At 37.9% G+C, this 24,296-nt stretch overlaps 1 protein-coding gene and 1 pseudogene across 1 annotated transcript in view; both read right to left on the minus strand.

Moving 5' to 3' along the window:
* Positions 1–17,036: 17,036 nt before the first annotated feature.
* LOC102435277 lies at positions 17,037–21,337 on the minus strand (annotated as a pseudogene).
* Positions 21,338–22,439: 1,102 nt separating this feature from the next.
* The window catches only part of CCDC59 (coiled-coil domain containing 59), a 42,009-nt gene continuing 40,152 nt past the window's right edge, over positions 22,440–24,296 (minus strand). Inside the window, exon 4 of the mRNA XM_014451468.2 lies at positions 22,440–22,905. Within this exon, the coding sequence (XP_014306954.1) occupies positions 22,804–22,905 (102 nt within the window). The 3' untranslated portion in view covers positions 22,440–22,803. The remainder of the gene's footprint in view (positions 22,906–24,296) is intronic.

Here is a 24,296-nt window from a genome sequence, read left to right on the forward strand (position 1 = left end):
AAATGGAAATGAAAAAAAAGCTGGTGTAGCAATACTTATATTGGACAAAATAGACCTCAAAGTAAAGGCCTTAACAAGAGATAAGAAAGGCCACTTCATAATACTAAAGGGATCAATACAACAAGAAGATACAACCCTGATAAACATATATGCACCCAATGCAGGAGCACCCAAATACATAAAAAAAACTCCTGGAAGATATCAAAGGAGAGATCAACAACAATACAATCATAGTAGGGGACTTTAATACACCACTGACATCACTGGATAAATCCTCTAGACAAACAATCAGCAAAGAAACAGCAACCCTAAATGACTCACTAGGTCAGATGGACTTAATTGACATCTTCAGAACACTTCACCCCAAAGCCACGGAATATACATTCTTCTCAATGGCTCATGAGACATACTCAAAAATAGGCCACACATTGGGTCACAAACAAAGTCTCCCCAAATTCAAGAAGATTGAAATCATACCAAGCATCTTCTCAGACCACGATGACATAATATTAGAAATAAACGACAATAAAAACAACCCAAAATACTCAAACACTTGGAAGCTGAATAGCATGTTATTAAATATTGATTGGGTTACCAATGAGATCAAAGAAGAAATTAAAAACATCCTGGAAACTAATGACAATGAAAACACAACAATCCAAAACCTATGGGACACAATGAAAGCAATCCTGAGAGGGAAGTTTATAGCTCTACAGGCCTATCTCAAAAAATAAGAAAAAATGATAGTAAATCATCTAACTCTACAACTCAAAGAATTAGAAAGAGAGCAACAAGAAAACCCCAGAGTGAGCAGAAGGAAGGAGATAATAAAGATTAGAGCAGAAATAAATGACATAGAGACCAAAAAAACAATACAGAAAATCAATGAAACCAAGAGCTGGTTCTTTGAAAGGATAAACAAGATTGATGAACCTCTAGCCAGGCTCACCAAGAAGCAAAGAGAGAGGACCCAAATAAACAAAATCAGAAATGATAGAGGCGAAATAACAACAGACCCCACAGAAATACAAATGATTGTTAAACAATACTACAGACAACTCTACTCCAACAAATTAGACAACCTGGAGGAAATGAACACATTCCTAGAAAAATATAACATTCCAAAACTCAATCAGGAAGAATCTAAAAATCTCAACAGGCCAATAACTATGGAAGAAATTGAAGCAGTCATCAAAAAGCTTCCAGCAAACAAAAGCCCAGGACCAGACGGTTTCACAGGGGAGTTTTACCAAACATTCAAGGAAGAACTAAAACCTAACCTCATCAGACTACTACAAAAAATTCAAGAGGAAGGAACACTTCCAAGCTCATTCTATGAAGCCAGCATCACCCTAATACCAAAACCAGGTAAAGACAACACAATGAAAGAGAATTACAGGCCAATATCCCTCATGAACATAGATGCCAAAATCCTCAACAAAATCTTAGCAAATCAGATCCAGCAGTACATCAGAAAGATCATACACCATGACCAAGTAGGATTTATCTCAGGATGCAAGGATGGTACAATATCCGAAAATCAATAAACGTGATACATCACATAAATAAATTGAAAGAAAAAAATAGAAAATAAAAAATAAAATTTCTTGTAGGAATAAAATGCACACGCACACACATGCACACACACAATTTTGCATTGCTTCTCTTTTTTCAAACTCCAATTTCCTTTTCCTGATTTCAAACAAGGCTTTCCTCCCTGCTACTGCTGAGAGTGCTCCTTTCAAGTTCATCGTTATCATTTCCAAAAGTCAACACCCAGTTCTCATCTTATTTGACCTCTCAGTAACATTTGACATAGTTGATCATTGCCCCTCCTTTTTTTTTTTTTAATAGTTGGCTTTCCAGGATATCATATCCTGGTGTTCTTATGAGTCTGACTGTTCCTTCTCTGTCTCTTTTGCCACCTCTTCCTCTCTATCTCTCCTTTTGAATTGTGACTGCCTTGGGACTTAATCAGAAGTAGACTTCTCTATTTACACTCATTTCCATAGTTGATCTCATCTAATTGTTTGCTATAAATTTCATTTATATTCTAATGACTCCTAAATTCAATCTCTACTCAACTGCTTCTCTGCTCTTTGTGATTCTCTTCTTAAACTATTTACCTGTCAATTAGAAATCTAATACACGCCTTAAATTTAGGATATCCAAAACAACTCTTTATCTCCCCACCAGGACCACAACCTGTTTATCCCCCATTCTTTCTCCTTCCATTCACATTTCCTCAGGCCACAAGTCCAGAAGTCATCCTTGACTTCTCTCTTTACCTCATCTCCCACATTCAACCCAACAGAAAGCCAAGGTTTAAATATATACTTGAATTCTACCTCTTTGAACACCTACCACCACTAACACCCTAGTGCAAACCACAGTTCTCTAATGTGACTTATAAAAATGTAAATCATGGTATTCTCTTGTTCAAACGCTTCCATGATACTCAGAAAAATATCCTAATCATGGCCTTATGTTTCTACTTATATTCTCAGCCTATCTTCACAATCTCATCTCCTACCTCTTTGTGCTAACTTTCTTCACCTCAGCCACACTGGATCGTTTACATGCTAGCACAGCACCAACTCACTTATTATTCCCTTTCCTGGAATATCCTTACCCAGATTCTCAAATGGATTGAGGCTGACTTCCATGTTTCTGCTTACTTAAGTTCTTATTCATGGCCTTCTCCATCAGCTTATTTTAAATAAACTTTCCACATTACTTATTCTTCTTATTTTTATCTAAAAAAAAATGTGGATGAAGAGATGCCCCTCTCAGACCTTCCTTCCGTTGCCTAGAAGTGAGCCTCTAGCCTTAATTAATGCCTCCAGGACCTGCCTCAGCTGTAAGCACAGGTGATAACTCCTCCCTGATAGCTTTCCATTGGCTGATAATCTCAGCCAATGGCTAAGCAATGTGTCAATACAAGAACCTCACCTATCCTAATGAGAATTTCTCCTCTGGAGTGCCTCATTGGATGGGTAGAGATATTGTCGGGTGCCGCATCACGTCCCAACACCCCTTCCTCTCTTGTTCTTTTACAGGCATTAGTCCCCAATAAGCTTTTTCACTCCTACATCCTTTCTATGTCTACTTTCTAGAGGACCCAAAGAAACAGCAAATTATATTACATATTTCTTTATTGTACTCCTCTCTCAAAAGAATATAAGTGCATGTAATCTTTTGATTTCGTGTTTCTGGTTTCTTTGGATATATTCCCAGAATTGGAAATGCTGGGTGATAAGGCAGTTTCATTTTTAATTTTTTGAGGTAACTCCATAGTGTTTTCCACAGTGCCTGCACCAATTTGCATTTCCACCAATAGTGCACAAGGGTTCCCTTTTCTCCACATCCTCACCAACATTTGTTTTTTTATTTATTGACTAGAGGACCGATGCACGAAATTCATGCAAGAGTAGGCCTTCCTTCCCCTGGCTGCTGGCATTGGCTTCCCTCTGAAACCCGGGACCCAGGCTTCCCTTGCAGCCCTGGCTTTGTCCAGAAGGACGTCTGGGCTAATTAGCATATTATGCTTTTATTTTTATAGATGACAGCTATTCTGGCAGGTCTAAGGTGATATCTCATTGTGGTTATAATTTGCATTTCTCAGATGATTTGTGAGTTTGAATATCTTTTCATATGTATATTGGTCATCTGTATGTCCTCTTTGAAGAAGTGTCTATTCAAGTCCTTTGCCCATTTTTAAATTGGATTGTTTGTTTCATTGGTGTTAAGTTTTATAAGTTCTTTTTAAACTTTGGATATTAATCACTTATCAGATGAATCAGCAAATATGTTCTCCCATTCAGTGCATTTTCTTTTTATTTTGATGATGTTTTTTTTTTGTTGTGCAAAAACTCTTTTGTTTGATGTAGTCCCATTTGTTTATTTTTTTCTTTTGTGTCCCTAGCCCAAGGATATACATCAGAAAAATATTGTTATAAGAAATGCCCATGAATAGGCCGATAATTACCAAAGAAATTGAAACAGCAATCAAAAATCTTCCAGCAAACAAAAGCCCTGGACTGGATGGCTTTACAGGGGAGTTCTTCCAAACATTCAAAGAAGAACTAAAACCTATCCTCCTCAGACTATTCCAAAAAATTCAAGAGGAAGGAGCACTTCCAAGCTCTTTCTAAAGCCAACATTACCCTAATTCCAAAACCAGATGAAAACAACACAGAGAAAGAGAACAACAGGCCAATATCCTTGATGAACATAGATGCTAAAATCCTCAACAAAATTCTAGCAAATTGGATCCAGCATTACATTAGAAAGATCATACATCACGACCATATGGGACTTGTACCAAAAATCCAAGGGTAGTACAATATCTTCAAATCAATAAATGTGATACATCACATAAACAAATTGAGAGACAAAAATCACAATCAAATGAATCAATGCAGAAAAAGCATTTGGCAAAATCCAACACTGTTTCTTGATAAAAAAAAACTCTCAGAAAAGTGGGAATAGAGGTATCATACCTCAACATAATAAAAACCTTATATGACAAACTTACAGCCAACATCATACTCAATGGGTAAAAACTAAAACCTTTTCCCCTAAGAACAGGAATGAGACAGGGATGCCCACTTTCACCACTCCTGTTTGACATAGTACTAGAAGTGTTAGCCATAGTGATCAGACAAGAAGAAGAAATAAAAGGCATCCAAATTGGAAAAGATGAAGTGAAACTGTCATTATTCACAGATGATATGATGTTGTACATAGAACACCCCAAAGACTCCATCAAAAAACTACTAGACTTAATAAATGGATTAGGCAAGTTAGCAGGATACAAAATTAACACCCAGAAATCTATGGCTTTTTATACACCAATAATGAACTCACAGAAAGAGAAACTAAAAAAAAAAAAACCAAAAAACAAAAAACATTTACCATTGCACCAAAAAAATTAAAATACCTAGGAATAAACTTAAGCAAGGAGGTAAAAGACCTATACTCAGAAAACTACAGGACATTGAAAAAAGAGATAGAGGAAAACAAACAAATCGAAGAATATACTGTGTTCATAGATTGGTAGAATCAACATCATTAAAATATCCATACTACCCAAAGCAATTTATAGATTCAATGCAATCCCCATTAAAATACCAATGGCATATTTCAAAGACCTAGAACAAAATCCAAAAATTAAAGGAATAAAAAAAGACCCTGAATAGCCACAGCTATTCTGAGAAAGAAGAAAAAAGTTGGAGGGATCACAATACCAGATATGAAGCTATATTACCAAGCCACGGTTCTCAAAACTGCCTGGTACTAGCACAAGAACAGACACATAGACCAATGGAACAGAACAGAGAACCCAGAAATTGACCCAAGCTATTATGCTCAATTAATATTTGACAAAGGAGGCAAAGCATACAATGGAGTCAAGATAGTCCCTTCAGTAAATAGTGCTGGGAAATTGGTCAGATACATGCAAAAAAATGAAAATAGATCACCAACTTACACCATACACAAAAATAAACTCAAAATGGATAAAGGACTTAAATGTAAGACAGGAAACTATAAAAATCTTAGAAGACTTCATAGGCAGCAAAATATCAGACATATGTCATAGCAATATCTTTACTGATAAGCTCCTAGGGCAATGGAAACTAAGGAGAAAATAAACAAATGGGACTACATCAAAAAAAAAAAGCTTCTGCACAGCAAAAGAAACCATCAACAAAACAACAAGAAAGCCCACTGCATGGGAGAACATATTTGCTAATGCTATCTCAGATAAGGGTTTATTTTCCAAAATTTACAGGGAAAATACAACTTAACAAAAGAAAGATAAACAATCCAATAGAAAAAAATGGGCAAAGGACCTAAATAGATACTTTTTAAAAGAGGACATACAGAAGGCTGAGAGACATATGAAAACATGCTCAAAGTCACTATCATCTGAGAGATGCAAATCAAAACGACAATGAGATACCATCTCACACCTGTCAGAATGGCTATCATCAACAAATCAACAAACGACAAGTGATGCCAAGGATGTGGAGAAAGAGGAACCCTCTTGCACTGCTGATGGGAATGCAGACTGGTGCAGCCACTGTGGACAACAGTATGGAGTTTCCTCAAAGAGTTAAAAATGGAACTCCCAGTTAACCCAGTAATCCCACTTCTAGGTATATATCCCAAGAAACCAGAAACACCAATCAGAAGGATATATTCATCCCTATGTTCATAGCAGCACAATTTACAATAGCTAAAATTTGGAAACAGCCTAAGTGCCCATCAGCAGATGAGTGGATTAAAAAACTGTGGTACATCCACACAGTGGAATACTATGCTGCTATAAAAAAGGAACTTTTGCCATTTGCAACAGCATGGGTGGAATTTGAGAGCATTATGCTAAGCGAAATAAGCCAGTCAGAGAAAGATAAATATCACATAATATCACTCATATTGGGATATAATGATCAACATAAACTGATGAACAGAAATAGACCCAGAGACAAGGTAACACTGAACAGACTGTCCAACCTCAGAGAGAAGGCAGGAGAGGGGAGGGAGTGAGAGATCAACCAAAAGACTTATATGCATGCATATTAGCAAAACCAATGGACACAGACACTGGAGTGGTGGGGGCTTGTCCTGGGGGGTGGAAGTGGATGGGGGGGTCAGTTGGGGGGAAAGGAAACATATGTAATACTTTAAACAATAAAAAATGTTTATATTAATACAGGAAAATAAAGTAATATGAAAAGAAGCATGAAGAAAAAAAAGAAATGTCCAAGATTTTACTTCCTATGTTTTCCTATTGGATTTTTATGAGTTTGAGTCTAACATTTATTTAAGTCTTTACTCCATTTTTAGTTTATTCTTCTGTGTGGTATAAGAAGGTAGTCTAGTTCCATTTTTTTTTTTGCATGTATCTGTCAAATTTTCCCAACACTATTTATTGAATAGACTATCTTCAGCTCATTGTATGTTTTTGCCTCCTTTCCCAAATATTAATATATACACTGAGTGGCCAGATTATTATGACCACCTGACGCTTGTAGGCAAATTAGCTATAATTTCGTGCTGAAGTTGCTGGAGGGTCAGACCATTATAAATAGGGAAACAGGTTGTTTACCATGACAGTAGAAGTGATTAAGTGATTTTTTTCTGAAGATATAGGTAAACAATGCAATTTAACAGCCTTTGAACATGGGATATATATATACAAAGCCTAAGCAACTGTCGGACCGTTTGACAGTCTGACCAATAGCTATGATACGCAATGACCACCAGGGGCAGATGCTCTGACCAGTAGCTATGATGCACACTGACCACCAGGGGGCAGACACTCAATGCAGGAGCTACCGAGCTGCGGTGACTTGGCAGCTGCAGTTCTTGGGTGACGCACCCGGAACCAGAGAGGAGGGAGCCTGATTTTGGGATGCATCACCCGAGAACTGCCCTCTCACAATCTGGGGCCCCTTGGGGGATGTCAGAGAGCCAGTTTTGGCCTGATCCCCGCAGGTCAGGCCTAGGGACCCCACCGGTGAATGGATTCGCCTCTAGTTGCAGGGAACCCACCGGTGCAGGCCTCTAGTTGACTATAAAGGCATGAGTTTTTTTCTGGGCTTTCTATTCTCTTCCATTGATTTATCTGTCTGTTTTTATGCCAGTACTATGCTGTTTAAACTACTATGGCCTAGTAGTATATTTTGATATTGAGAGGAGTTAGAAACAGAGTTAGGCAGACAGGGTAAGGAGTGGAAGAAGAAGAAAGTACGGACATAACTGCAGGCCCAAGCAGGCCCAAGCTCCAAATTGCATGGATGTTTATCTTGCAGGCGCAGAATATTACAGGATTCTAGGGCAGGAGGAATAAGGAAATTGAGACAGAAAGTTAAAACAAAGCCAAATAGTGTGGACAATTTGCAGCCAGCTTGTAACTAACAAACCATTATCTTTCCCAGCCAAGAACACCAGAGCAAATACAGTGGGGCCTTGACTTACGAGTGTCCCGACTAACGAGTTTTTTGAGATACCAGCTGTCTCTCGGCAGATTTTTTGCATTGAGTTGATAGAGTAATTTGAGTTAACGAGCTCCTTAACGAGCTCCTTAACGAGCTTGGTCTCAGAACGAATTAAACTCATAAGTCAAGGCCCCACTGTAGTTAAAAAACCTCCCTACTGCCCAGCTGGCATGGCTCAGTGATTGAGCATCCACCTATGAACCAGGATGTCACAGTTCAATTCCCAGTCAGAGCGCATGCCCAGGTTGTGGGCTCCATCCCCAGTGTGAGGTGTGCAGGAGGCAGTCAATCAATGATCTCTCATCATTGATGTTTCTATCTCTCCCTCTCTCTTCCTCTCTGAAATCAATAAAAATAAAATAATAATTATTATTATAATAAACCTCCCTACTGAGAGAATGTAGAAAGGAAAGGGGAAAGAGAAAGAAAAAAAGGGGGGGAGCATATTACACCCTAAGCAGAGAATCCAGCAGTCTCAAGGCTTCGCAAGATAAAGTTTTCATGAATTCTGGGAAGACCACAACAAAGTAAAAAAGGGGCCTTGATGCAGCCGGGAGAGGTCAATGGGGGGGAAAGGAGACTCATGTAATATTTTAAACAATAAAGAATCTAAATTTTTTTTTAAAGGGGGAGGAAGGAGAAGCCTTGAGAATTAATCTGTACCGAAATAATCAGCAGAGGAATTTTGAAGCCTGTAGGCAGGAGGGTATATCACACCTCAGACCCCCACTCAACTTGCTCCTCAGATTAGTCTGTGCTTCATAAGCCAGGTATATAGGTTTGCTTGCTTTGCTTTTGCTTTTTCAACAGAGATGCATGCTTTAATTGCTTTAATAAATTGGCTTTTCACAATACAGTCAGGGTCTCTCATATAACTTCATTTATATGCGAAGACAAGGATCTAGGTTGGAGACAGCCTTCTCCCACTGGCTCAGAAGGCTGTCCTTTCTGGTAACACCTCTCTGGTATCAGTGAGAGGTGCCTATAACAATATCAGGTAGCATGATTCCTCCAACTTTTTGTTCTTTCTCAAGATCACTGTTTCTATTTATGGTCTTTTTTGGTTCCATATAAATTTGTGGAACATTTGTTCTAGTTCTGTGAAACACACTATTAGTTTCTTGATAGGAATTGCATTGAATCTGTAGATTGCTTTGGGTAGTGTGGACATTTTAATGATGTTAATTCTTCCTTTCCATGAACACAGTATATGCTACCACGTATTTGTATCTTCTTCAATTTTTTTTCAGTGTCTTATAATTTTCTTAGTACAAATCTTTACATCCTTGATTAAATATATTTCTAGTTATTTTATTCTTTTTGAAGCAATTATGGATGAGATTGTTTTGTTTTGCTTTAGTTTCCCTTTCAGATACTTTATTATTGGTGTATAAAAATGCAAATGATTTCTGGATATTTATTTTGTATACTGCTACTTTACTGACTTCATTAATCAGTTCTAGTAGTTTTTTTTGGTGGAATCTTTAGGGTTCTCTACATACAGTATCATGTCATCTGCTAATAATAATAGTTTTACTTCTTCCTTTCCAATTTGGATGCCTTTTATTTCTTCTTCTTGTCTGATTGCTGTGGCTAGGACTTCCAGTATTTTGTTGAATAAGAGTGGTGAAAGCTGACATCCCTGTCTTGTTTCCAAGTCACTGCAGCTTAGCAGTTCCTGTGTTGAGTGTCTGCCCCCTGGTGGGCAATATGTGTCATATGTACCGGCTGGTCAGGTGGTTGAATGGTCAGATGGTCACTTAGCCTTTTATATATGTAGATGGGTGCTGGATTTTTATCAAATGCTTTTTCTGCACCTATTAATATGATCATGTGGTTTTTATCCTTCATTTTGTTTATGTAGTGTGCCACATTTATTGTTTTTCTGATATTGTACCAATCTTGCATCCCGAAATAAATCCCACTTGATCATGGTGTATGATCTTTTTAATGTATTACAAAAATCTCAAAGCACCTAGAGATCCACCTCTGCCTGCAGGCTGTCAATTAGGCTCAGTCACTGAAAAAGCCTTGGCTATACTCCTCAGCAGGACTTAAGCTCCACAGGGTGGGGTGAGAGGGATTCCAATGGGTAGGGCTATTGCTTTCCCCCAGGCTGATGCCACATGGAGAGGAAGGCTCTATCTGAGAAAGATGGCTTCTGCTATGGTGGAATGTCTCAGCACAAGATTCTGGCAGCTGATCCTTCAGCTCTCTCCCCAGAGCCACTAACTCCAGACTCTCCCCACACAGCTCTAGTGCACTCTATCCTCATTTGTCTTCTATTTGTTTGTAGAAACTATTCATATGGATATCATACATTTCTCTTTTGTATATGCTATATACATATTCCCCATGTTTTAACTTCTGTGTGGTGCTATTCTTTCTTTTATTTTATGTAGGCAAAACATTCAGTGCTTTCTTTATTTATTTTCTGTCATGCTAGAAAGGCCACTCCCATGCAATTATTTTTTAAAAGATACTAAATTTCCTAATGTGTTTAAGTTTTCACATTTAAATGCTTAACCTTTCTGAAATTATTTTAGTGTAATGCCAGGTAAGTAGCTAATTATTTCCTATTAATTTGCACAATACAAATTATTAACTTATCATAGCACACTTCTATTTTTAGATACATTTTTAAATTACAAATGTATCTAAAAATAGAATCTGATCACCTAAAATTATACAGGTTGATTTTAAGGATATTAAATCATGAAATATGGATCATTCTAGGTATTTTACTGTCACATTTAGGGGTACAATTTAAATAAGAAATGAATTTTTACAATTTCTCAGTCTGAAATGCATTTATTATATCTGAAACTTTTGACACAAATACATTTTAGAGTCTTCCAGGTTTGGATTTTAAGACTGAAAAATCAAAAATATCACATTTTTCAGCCATCAATTTTTTGTAGTACTAATGTGATTATCACTTTCTTGTGATCCAGTTATGCTAATAAACTAAAAACCAAACAACATATGTGAACAACTGCCTTAATTAAAAAGCAAAAATATATGGAAAATAATATGCACAATAACTATTTTCCTCCTTTAATTCTTTAGGTTAACACCAATGTTACAAATATTTTGCTTGTGATAAAGCATTGTGACCTTAGCAAGTCACTTAATTCTCTAGGTCTCAAATTTTTTATCTCTAAATTAAGGTAATAATGTGGCTTTCAAAGTGTTGTTGCAAGCATTTAATAAAATAATACATAAAAAGTGCTTAGCAGCCTGACCAGTGTTGCTCAGTGGATAGAGCATCGGCTTGCTGACGGAAGGGTCCCGGGTTCGATTCCCGGTCAAGGGCATGTACCTTGGTTGCAGGCACATTCCCAGTGGGGGGCATGCAGGAGGCAGCTGATCGATGTTTCTCTCTCATCGATGTTTCTAACTCTCTACCCCTCGTCCTTCCTCTCTGTAAAAAATCAATAAAAACATATTTTAAAAAAGTGCTTAGCAAAATGCCATACATAAAGCTAGCACCCGTTAAATCAGTGGTTCTCAACCTGTGGGTCGCGACCCCTTTGGGGGTCGAACGACCCTTTCACAGGGGTCGCCTAAGACCATCGGAAAACACATTTATAATTACATATTGTTTTTGTGATTAATCACTATGCTTTATGTTCAATTTGTAACAATGAAATTGGGGGTCACCACAACATGAGGAACTGTATTAAAGGGTCGCAGCATTAGGAAGGTTGAGAACCACTGCGTTAAATGATGGGTATTTTCATCCTATTACTGTTGTCATCACCTCCTACATACTATGTGATCTTTTCATTGTTTTCATAGGTAAACTTACCCTAGCCAAGCTTTCTCCCCACTCCATTACTATTGTTTAAGTCAAAGTCACCAATAACTTCCATGAAACCAAGTCCAATGTACCCCTTTCTCGTCTTGTCTTAACTATTCTGCTGTCCTTTTTCCACATTTACTTAACTCTTCAGTCCTTTTACCTATCTCATTCTTTCCTCTGTCCTCTCACCACACTATCATCTTTATGATCCTTCCTCCTTTTTTGAACCTCTAAGCATTGAAGTGCTTCAAGGCCCTCTTTCATCAACTTCTCAATATTCTCACAAATATTTCTATTTAATGGTATACAAACCATGGCTTTAAATACCAACTGAATACCAATGGTTTTGTTTTCTTCAATGTTGAAGTGTAATTACATTTTTTGAAGATTTTGTTGCCCAACTAAATATAGAATCTGGTAACAATATTTTGACACATTCTAAAAAACTATTTCATACAATTTAAGAAAAGATAAAAACAAAACGTAACTGGTGTTCATTAAAAACATAACTAAATTAACGTCATTTTCAGGAGAATTTTCACTCTGAGACAGAAGGAAAAAAAACAAATAAAAAAACCTATGTTGTTTTGGGTAGAAATTGACACATTATGAGACTTATTCGAAAGCTAATTAAATGTTTTTATAGTTTTAAGTTTAAAATAAAGAGTTCATTGTACATTTCTAACTGCAGAGATTTCTACCACATGTGTGTGTTTTTTAAAAAATTATTTTTTTTCCCTATAGAGTAACTCTCCCCACAGTTGTAACTTGTGAGGTGAGTATAAATAATGCCACTCAAATATAGTGACATCATTTTTTAAAATAATCAGTGTGGATAAGTTTATCAGATGAGTTTATTCTTTGTTGGGAAGGTTTAAGGTAACATAAGGTCAAGTGCCTAGAGAAAAAGAAGGATGATGTTATTGGGGAAAAGATTGCAGAAAAGGAAACTGCAAAGATAAATGCTACCAACTTTACACTTTTGAAAACAGCCAGCCTGGATATCCACCACCAATCTGCTTCCAAAGGGCTCTTTAATTATTCTTGGAAGAAATGGCAGGAAAGGTCAAGTTTAAGTAGAGTCTATCAGCAAAAGACAACAGTCCTCATTTCTCCCTGAAAACAACTCAGCAAGATGTAGTCTTGAAGTTATCCTGTATGGCCATATCACCATGGTAACCTCTAGCTCAGGCTAGATGATGTCTGCAGAGCAGTAAGAACATTGCTTTAAACAGGGAAGAATGCATGTAGGTCAAACACACAAACACACACAGACACACATCCAATGCAAAAGAATAAAAGATTCATTTATAGGGTAGTGCCAACATGTTGTAGGCATGCAACATTTGGACAATAAAACCTTTTTGAATTTTTATTATAGGAGGCCTAGGAAAATTTAACCCAAGCTGCTGAAACTTGGAGCACCTCTGATATGACAAGAAGAAAATAACCATAAAATAAAATGTTAAAAAATAAGAGGACACTTTTTCTGGCTACATAATCCAGAAAATTAGTTTCCCCACCTAAAATGTCATTTATCCTGCTCTAAAGGAACAAAATATCATTTCAGAAGCCATACACATCTACTCCCAAGAATTATTGTGTCAGGCATGAATGAGACATGTTCGCTCGCACACAAGGAAAGCCGCACGGCACTCATTGTTAACAATAATACATATGTATCTATGTGAAAAATAAGCACAGACAAAAGTAGTTAAGAATAATAATGTTTTAGGATATTTATTTTTTATATACTTTACATATATTCAGCTTCATTCTTCCATCAACCCTGTAGTATACAGGTGCTATTATTTTCCTTCTTTTATAGATGAACAACTAAAACACAAATAGGTTCGGTAATTTTTCCAAGATGACACAACTAACAAATGACTGATCCAGAATTCAAATTGTGACAGTTTGGCTCCAGAGTCTGTGTTTTTAACCACCATGAGAAGACTATATTATTAACACAGAATTCCTTTTCTTAAGGTACAAATGATAAAATTCCTCAAATCTGCTGCTGTGTTAGTTATTGCTGCATAACAAATGGCTTAAAACAATAAGCATTTATTATTTCAAATCTGTAAGTCAGGAATTCAGGAGTAGCTGGATTGAATTGTTCTGGCTCAGGTTTTCCTGATAGGTTTTACTTAAAGTGTTGGCAAGGCACAGTCACCTGAAGGCTTGACTAGGGCTGAAAAATCTGTGCCCAGAGGGCTCATTTTCATGGCTGTTGGCAGGAGGCCTCAGTCCCTTATCCCTTGGACTTTTGCATCTTACAAAATGTCAAAAGAATGAGTGAGAGCTTCTCCCAGAAGAGAGAGAAATTCAGTAAACAAAATGTCACATACCATCACTTCAGACATATTCTATGATCACACAGAATGCCTTACATTTATGAACTAGAGGCTCGGTGCACGAATTCGTGCACCAGTGGGGTCCCCCTGCCTGGCCTGTGGGATTGGACTGAAACTGGCTCTCTGACATCCTCCAAGGGGTCCCAGATTGCAAAAGGGTGCAAGCCAGGCAGAGGGACCTCACCAGTGCACAATGAGGGCCAGGGAGGGACACAGGAGGTTGGCCAGCCGGGGAGGGTCCAGGGGAGGGCTCCAGGGTGTGTCCGGCCCATCTCACTCAGGCCTGATGGGCTGAACCCAGCAGCAAGCTCACCTACTGGTTGGAGCATCTTCCCCCTGGTGGTCAGTGCATGTCATAGCAAGAGGTTGAGAGGCCTTAGCATATCATTAGCATATTACGCTTTGATTGGTTGAAAGGATGACCAGACGACCGAACACTTAGCACAGTAGGCTTTTATTATATAGGATGCCATACACAAAAGCAGGAATATCAGGAGGAGCAGATAATAGGGAACCAACTGGGAGACTGGCAATCTAACTGTAATTTGAATTTCTTTGATTGATGGAAGATAGGACTGGGACTAAGGCAAGGTAAGTGAGGCACCTAGATGGCAAAACTTAAGGACATACTTGTTCTCAGGTATTGACTCCGCACTCCATGACCCAGAGAGTGAGTACCTCTTTACAGTTTGCTCCCTAGGTGTCTTGCTTGCTTTACCCTAGTACCATCTTAATACAAAGGATAAAGACTCTTCCATGTTTTAATTTACTATTTTTCTATTATTTATGATTGTTGATTTGCACCCTCAGGAGCTTCCCAGTGGAAACTGTCCTCCCTACACAGAAGGTAAGAAGAGATCGAGGAACTCCATGTGGAAGGTGTCAGGTTTAATAACCAAGGGAACTTTATACCAGGCTTGTCTTGGGCAACCACAAGATGAGTAGAACGCCACACCCACCTGCCAAGACCTTAAAAGTTTATATCGAGGCCGAAACCGGTTTGGCTCAGTGGATAGAGCGTCGGCCTGCGGACTGAAAGGTCCCAGGTTCGATTCCGGTCAAGGGCATGTACCTGGGTTGCGGGCACATCCCCAGTAGGAGATGTGCAGGAGGCAGCTGATCGATGTTTCTCTCTCATCGATGTTTCTAGCTCTCTATCTGTCTCCTTTCCTCTCTGTAAAAAATCAATAAAATATATTTAAAAAAAAAAGTTTATATCGAGGCCTTAACTGGATTCAGTTGAATATATCATCCATATGGTCGCAACTACACATTGCTCTCTCAAGACTATTCCTGAATATGATCCCCACTGTGGTAATAGTGGGCAATAAAGAGCCTCCAATTGCCAGAGGCCAGCTCATAAGTCAACAGGTGGTCATATCCTTTTGATTACCTTCTTCAACAATTACAAGTTTAAAGTCATCATGCATTTAACTAGTGGAGGTTTTATTTTATAATTTTATTTTAAATTTTAAAAATATGTTATTATTATCATTCCTGTCATAATTTTTAGTGGTGCATTTTATCTCTTAACACAGGATGTTTCCAATAGTCATAGTTCTGTAACCTGTCTTGGAGGACTAGAATGGAAAAGCTTTTTTAAAAATTTATTTTATTATTTTAAATCATTATTGTTGAAAGTATTACACATGCTTCTCTTTTTCCCCCATTGACCTTTCCTAGCCTGCCCTTGGCCCCCCTCCCCGGCCCCCCACCCAGGAGTTCCATGAGCATGGTCCATGAACACTCTAATATTGCGATATTTGAGTTATATTTGTGATAACTTTTCTGGAGTAGTAGTGGTTCATGATCTTTAACACCCCCCTCCAAAAAAAATAATAATTACAACTACTTCATTGTGAATTACAGCATCCTTTTTTTTTTTTTTCTTTTTTCAGATTTTGGAGTGTTTACTCTCATTTGTCCTACAAAACTCAATCACCACTTTTTTTTCCTCACAAGCAAATATTACACTTCAATAAAAGCACTATTATTGAAGTGTAATATTTCTATTATATTAGCAAATACATGGAAAAGCAATTTTAAAAAATGCATTCAAACTGCTGGTTCCTGTACCCATGAACATATATCAGAATTACTTGTGGAAGTTTTAAACATATTTAAGTCTAGGCCTCCCTCTTGGAGAAGGTAGTGACAGAGGTCAAGACCCAAGTATTTTTCAAAAGCTCTCCAGGCTTGAGTCACTGAATTTAAATCGACTGAGGCCATTGTTTGAGGGTGTGGGGAGCTTTCTTAGCAGATTTTTAGCCGTAGTGAAAAACTTGGCCTCTGGCTTTTTGGGCATCTTTCTTGGGTCTTTTTTCCCCAGCAGAGAGTTTCTCTCCTTTTCTACCTCTTCTTTGATTCTTGGCTTCTTCCCTGGGCCTCTACCCTTCTTCCCTGGGCCTCCACCCTTCTTCCCTGGGCCTCCACCCTTCTCCCCTGGGCCTCCACCCTTCTTTCCTGGGCCTCTACCCTTCTCCCCTGAGCCTCTACCCTTCTTCCCTGGGCCTCTACCCTTCTCCCCTGAGCCTCTACCCTTCTTCCCTGGGCCTCTACCCTTCTCCCCTGAGCCTCTACCCTTCTTCCCTGGGCCTCTACCCTTCTCCCCTGGGCCTCTACCAGTGATGGCGAACCTATTACATTTTTTTGGTTGATTTTTCTTTGTTAAATGGCATTTAAATATATAAAATAAATATCAAAAATATAAGTCTTTGTTTTACTATGGTTGCAAATATCAAAAAATTTCTATATGTGACACGGCATCAGAGTTAAGTTAGGGTTTTTCAAAATGCTGACACGCCGAGCTCAAAAGGTTCACCATCACTGGCCTATACCCTTCTTCTCTGGGCCTCTACCCTTCTCCCCTGGGCCTCTACCCTTCTTCCCTTAGTTCGTGGCCTCTGCTCCGAAGGTCTTTCTCTTCTTCCCATGAGATGTGTTGGGACAGGACTCTCTTTTGGAGACTTCTTTCTGTGGCATGTTTTGTACCCCCACGTTTTCTTTGCTGGAAGTTTTTTTCTATTGGGACCAGTAATGGAATTTCGTCTCCGGATTTGTCTTGTACTTTATCTGGGGCTCTTATTCTGTGGGTCTCTTTCTTTTCAGGCTTGCAGGGGTCTCTTTCTTCTGGGGTCCAGGATTCTTTTCTGGAGAAACACTAATTTTAGGAGCAGCCTTCTCTGTAGTTAGGCTTGATGCAGCCTTTCTAGCCTGTTTCATAATTCTTCTCTTTTCTTCTCCTTTTATTTTTCATTATGTTCTTTTTGTGTCTGTATTTTCTTTGCTTCTTTTTTCTTCTCACCAGGAGTGCACATTCTTTTGACTTCATCCTGACTGCTGACAAATGAAGAAAAGATGGGAAGGGTAACCGATTTCTGGGTTTTCATGTACAAGAGTTCGCTTGGGCAAATTCTGTGAAAGCCTTCTCCAGACAGCAACATGTTCTCGATGATGTGCTGAGCCTGCATTCCAGTGTGACCGATGCATATAGGGCTGAAGTGCTGCAAGAACCACGTTTAGAGAAGTTTAAGACAGTTCTGCCTATCGATTTGTTGATATCTCTGGAGAGATTTTTGGCTTGAAGGTTTACAGGTGCTGGAACTTCCTTTCTCTTACAGAAATGTCTCCCGTGGTGCGAGGGTAAGAGCCACCTGATACTTGTATCAGTCAGTAAGGAAGAAATCAAAGCTGCCCACCAGGCAGAACTTGGCCTGATGGGTTTTATACTCCTTTTTAAAGTTTGGAGAGGGATCACCTGAGAAATGGATTTAATTCCATGCTTATTCAAAAGCTCCTTATAAAAACGTTCTGTCTTTTTAGGAGTTACATTGGGTTCATCCTTCGTAAATAAACAGATATATGCTAAATCTGACCAGGTACCATAAGGCAAGGACAATCTGACCCTCAGTTCTTTTCTTGGAATTTTCCATAATGCCACCATTAAAAATAAAAGGTTTCCTTCTCATTCAAAAGCAACCCGTTAGCGTTTTTCCTGGACCTGTAATGTGCCAGCAGAGCTTCCACTGCCTCTCTTTTTTAAACGTTTTATTTCAGAAAATTTCATCATATACAAATGTAGAGAGACTGAGAGACTGTTACAGTAAACCCTCTATTCCCAGTTTTGACAGTTATCAATCACCTAATCAATACTAAATAAAAAATGATTTTGTAGAGACTTGTTTCATCTCTTCAAACTGCACTAAATTATAAGATTAGGTGTCCAATTTGCAACCTAAGTTTTAAACTATATCACAACTCCAGGAGAGAATTTTACTAGGTTTCTGGTAAATCAGGAAGTAGCCTTGGAAGGATGCTTTCCATGGACCAGAGCTGACAACAGAGAAGAAATGAGTTGCCCAGGAGGCTAGACTGAATTCGAAAATCCCCACTTGTTATATATTTTAATTGGATATAAATCAAATTAGAAGAGATTGAAATTATCCTAAATTGATTAAAAATAGCATAGCCTCAAGAATACTCAATTAATGGTGAGTTGTTTCTCTTTTTTAATTGCTTTAGTTATTGTTTTAAAAGGTGATTTTGAAAAGTAATAAATCTGGAGAAAATAATAAAAATCCAAAATATATTTTGGTATCTGAGAACTGGGGAAAGGAGCTGTTGCCCGCTGTGTTCATTAAGTTTCAGAGAAGAAAGTTGAAATTAGCAAATCCTTAACAAGCCACTCTGGCAGGAAGCTAATTTTTGATTAAATACCATGATTATAGCATAAGGGAGTTTAATTCATAGGGAGATATTGGATGACATCCAAATATATTATTTATTTCTAAGAATTAAAGAACTTAAAATAGAATAAAATTATACTTTAAACAAAAAAATTAAAAATTGGTAGCAACCAGTGATCTCTGGTTGTTATTTAAGTATTAAACATCAGCATGGGTTTGGCAATGTATTTCACAGTAATGTATTTTTTAACTTTTGTTTCAAGTATGGCAAAATTTTCCATTGCTGATTTGAATGCACACATAACATGAGGCCCACACTCCAGAGAGAGAAAGTTGATAGTAGTAATGGAAAAAAAAAAAAAAAAGAACAAGTATTAAAAGATTTAGATGCTAGCTTCAACTTTTTTTCCACGTGCTTATATCTTTGGGCCTCAAAATCTTTTATGTAAAAAATATTGAGCTAAACGAAGTAAAATAGATGACTAAGCTAAAATTAAAATAAGATTCTCTATATAAGCAGTATGAAAATATAATCATTAAATTTAAATGGTAGTTTAGTTTAAGCCTCTATTTTCAAAACGGAATGTACAGAAAAGCTCTATAGTGATAAAAGTATTACTTCTCTATCCTGAGCTGATATTCAGATGGGGTATGAGGGCGGGAAGGTATATGAGATATATGTTGCTGTATGATAATGTTATACTATACTAGAGGCCTGATGCACAGATTTGTGCACATTGAAAGGAAATTAATTAGACCTCCCGTGGTTCCTACCCGGCTGGCCGCACCTGGGGTGGTGCCGGGGCTCGAAGGGCATCTGTGGAGTGAGCAGGGTCCCTCGGGCAGGTGGGGTCCCTCAGCCTGGCCTGCGGAGATCTAGCTGAAACTGGCAGTCAGACATCCCTGAGGGATCCCGGAGTGTGAGAGGGCACTCTGCAGAGTTGCTATTGCTCGGCAGCTCCTGTGTTGAGTGTCTGCCCCCTGGTGATCAGTGTGTGTCATAGTTACTGGTCAAAGTGTCTGTCCCCTGGTGGTCATTGTGCATCATAACTACTGGTCAGCTGGCCATTTAGCCTTTTATATATATAGATGACATCACTCAAACAGGCTTTATTCCAAAGAATAAAATATATATAATCAATGTAAGCCATTCTCACATATTTTACTAATTATTAAATCTGTACTAACACCTCTTATTAAAGATTTTATTGTAAATCCAATTAATATTCTCCATGTGGGAATCATTACTTCATTATGAATCCAAATAATGAAATTTTGAGAAACAATTGTGACTGTCCTGGATTATTTCATATATTTTGGGACAAGGCCTGCTTCATTACAGTTGCTGAGTAGGAAACAAAGCACTCTAGATCCGTGGTTGGCAAACTGCGGCTCGCGAGCCACATTCGGCTCTTTGGCCCCTTGAGTGTGGCTTTTCCACAAAATACCACGTGCAGTGCCCTGACCAGTTTGGCTCAATGGATGGAGTGTCGGCCTGTGGACTGAAAGGTCCCAGGTTCGATACCGGTCAAGAGCATGTACCTTGGTTGCAGGCACATCACCAGTAGGAGGTGTGCAAGAGGCAGCTCATCGATGTTTCTCTCTCATCGATGTTTCTAACTCTCTATCCCTCTCTGTAAAAAATTAATAAAAAAAAAATACCACATACAGTGAGATTGAAACTTCGTGGCCCATGCGCAGAAGTCGGTATTTTGTGGAAGAGCCAGTATTTTGTGGAAGAGCCACACTCAAGGGGCCAAAGAGCCGCATGTGGCTCGCAAGTTGTAGTTTGCCGAGCCGCAGTTTGCCGACCACTGCTCTAGATCAATGGTTCTCAGAGTATGGTCTCTGGATCAGCAATCTGGGAATTTATTATATGTGAATATTCTTGGATCCTACCTCCATATCTAATAAATTAGAAATTCTGGGAGTGGAGCCATGTTATCTGTGACAAGTTTACCAGGTCATTCTGAGGCACACTAAAGTTTAATAACCACTGCGCTAGATATTTTATGTAAGAATAAATTAAATACAGGTTAGGTTCTTACAGAATCATTGAGAAGGTACAGGAGCAAGCTCTGAAATGGGCCTCCAGAAATAAAGACCAGGACAGAAGTGAGCTACTACGGAATTACCACCTCAGAGTCCTCTACTGGAAAACAGATTTCAAGAGCATATACTGTGACTGCAGAGGGTGTCAGGATGCTGAAAATAAGAAGCCACCATTACTACGGCTACATCTGTGCCTCTCAACACCAGAAGCTCGAGAATGGAGCCTGAGAAGCATCTCCCATCTCCATGACCTTGTTTCTCACAGAACAATATTTGAAGGGGACAGAAAGATTGTGTCTGTCTCCCAAATCTCCCACCAGTACACATGGCTAATAAATCCTCCTGTCTAACCAGAAACAGAGCTACATGGGTATAACTTAGTGCTAGTATTGGCATCCAATGGGCAACATAGTTAAATCACTACCTGGACATTATCCATAGTGCCCTGAAGTTGGGACTAGAATTATTATTTCCTTTAATCACTATGTTGAAACATAATATAAGAAATCCAGAAAAAACAAAACTTTAAAAGCAATTAAAATATTGAAAAGCGATCACTATTAATTTGTCACATGTCGTTATCATTGTTTAAGAATTTATACACTTGTATATTCATTAAACTTAGCAAGTAAAACTATGCCCAGCTATGCCTTAGGAAAACACACCTAAGAAATTTATATAAAAACTAGAGGCCTGATGCACGAATTCGTGCACGGGTGGGGTCTGGCCAGCCCACCCCTGATTGGGGCCAATTGGGGCCGGGCCAGCCAGGGGGGAGGGCCACGGGAGGTTGGCCTGCTGGCGCTGATCGGGGCAGGGCCGGCTGGGGAGAGGGGCTGTGGGCAGTTGGCCAGCTGGCCCTACTCCTGATGGGGGGGTGGTAATTGGGGCCGCAGTGCACATCAAAGCAACCAATTGTTCTGGTCATTCCAGTCGTCAGTGTTCCGGTCACTTGGCTTTTATATATATAGATGACCGATGGATGGATAGATAGCAATAACCTAAATATGTACTAGTATACAATAGTGCTTTATTCCTTATACACTATAATTGAGGCATAAGAGAGTATAATATGTTCATTTACTTTTTAAAAAATCTTTATTGTTGAAAGTATTACAGATGCCCCTCCTTTTCCCCCATTGATCCCTTGTAGCCCACACCTGTATATATACTGAGTTTCAAAATTATAAAATGCTATAGTTCATAGCTGAATAATAAGTAAAAAAATGCATGCATATCTTCTAACTCCTAGGCCAATGATTATTCCAACACTTTAATGTCCTATGTGTTTTCTGAGAATTTTTTAAACAGCAACACAGAATGATAGAAGAAAATGGGTACCGAGCCAAGGACAGGAAAATGGTGCGAGTGTAGGGCAAACAGGAATAAAGCAGTGGCCTGGAGAGGAGTTTTAAATGACAGATCAAATTCACATGAAAATATTGCAAACAGAATACAATTCCAGGTATATTTATGTATTAGTCAAGACAGGCTTGGCTATGTGCTGAGATAACAAACAACCATAACATCTCAGTAATTTAAAACAATAAAGGTTTATTTCTTGTTCCATTGAGGGATGCCGAGGCATATCTTCTTTAGGAACTCAAGCTGATGAGTAGCCATTAAATGTAACATTGCTCATCATCAAAGCAGATGAACAGCACACTCTAGAGAGCCTCTTACTGCTATTTTAATGACACACGTCACAACTGCTCACACATCATTGACCAGAATAAGTCACATGGTCTCCCCCAACTACAATGGAGCTAGGAAGTGCAAGCCTATCACATGCTTCCAAGGTGGAAAGAAATAGTTGGTGAACAGCATTAATAATTACCACAATTTTTTTCAAAGCCAAATTTATAAAGAACGCTTTATCAAGAACTTGCAATTGAAGGTCATAGACAGCCTGTTAGGGTAGATGAAGCAATGTTGATATAAACTTGGTACTTGAGTAACCGTTTTTCCATCATAATCATAGAGAAGCAGAAGAAGCCAGTCTACAAAGAAAGAAAAAGTGACACAGATACTCAAAACAAAACAGAGAAAAGTGACAGATTATAACTAGGTGTCCTGATGGTTTTCTTAATCTTGACTCCAGTCATTTGGGAGCCCTAGTTGCCCTTGTGTTTCATTAGATAACTCAATGTCTATGATTACATTTCCTAGTTTTTGTAAATTCATTCCAGTTGGTTTATGTTGTTTGCAATCAATAGAATTTTAATTAAGGCAATGATACTAAATATTTCTTTACTATTTCTCTATTAAGTAAAATACATATAGAGTCTAATGCAATATAGTACTGAAATAGTTCCTCACATTACTGGGCCTTATTTTATATCCCCTACACAAAACATTCTATACATAAAATTATTTTGAATTTGGAATTACTATTACAATATTAAAGAAAGGAATATGATGGTATTAGATAATTTGGATATCTTTCTCAATGTTAAAAAATTGAATTCTATTCATATAAGTGAATACCAATGAAAATAAATTGTCAATTTTAAAGTGTTCTGTTATTACAGAAACAAACAAACACACTATAACAGGTTTTTTAAAAAACTGAGAAAGTGCCAAAATGATCAAGCAACCCTATGTAATATTTAAAATATTAAAACAGAATTTACATCAACCAGAGAACAAAATATTAGAATATATAATGGTATTGAGAGAAATAGAAGACAGAAAGCATTTAAAAGTGTTCAAATCAAACAAACAAAAATGTTCAAATTCAGAAAGAAATGTAAATTATGTCTACCAGAGAAAGTAGAATATAAAACAAAAAGTTTCTAAAGTCCTTAAAATGATTCTCCCAGGAACATTTCATATCAATTATTCATGTCCTTGAGCACAACTACAATGCTTCCCCACATTCTCAAGTTGCAAAGTAATCATTATGGTAGAAAACCATTTTTTAATTAACTTTATGTGCAAGAAAATAATTTGGTTCATGTTGTGAAAAAATTAGACAATTGTGAATAGAGGCTGTCAGACAGACCAAACTGTCAGTTTGGTTTAAACATTTCTGAAAAGATAAAGTAATTTGCCAAGACTCGCCAAAAATATGCCAACTACTTCAGTGTATGCTTGAATAAACATGAAACAATATTTGGATATACTGAGTAATGATAAGATTTTGTTATATATTTATAATATCCCATTTAAAACTGTTTCTTTCAGTAGGTGAGCCAATAATGCTTTTTAATATCAAAAGAATACTAAAATCTATTTCCTAGAAAGTGTAACAAATAAGAATATGATATTAATTACACAAAGGTTAAGCATAATGATCTGAGGTAAAACATATTGCCTACCATAAATTTTTGATTTAATAATTATATCTTCCTGCATAATCCTCTAATTTTCAGTAGCAAAACACTTGCCC

Source organism: Myotis lucifugus, unplaced genomic scaffold, assembly GCF_000147115.1.
Source record: "Myotis lucifugus unplaced genomic scaffold, Myoluc2.0 scaffold_9, whole genome shotgun sequence".
Lineage (NCBI taxonomy): Eukaryota > Metazoa > Chordata > Mammalia > Chiroptera > Vespertilionidae > Myotis > Myotis lucifugus.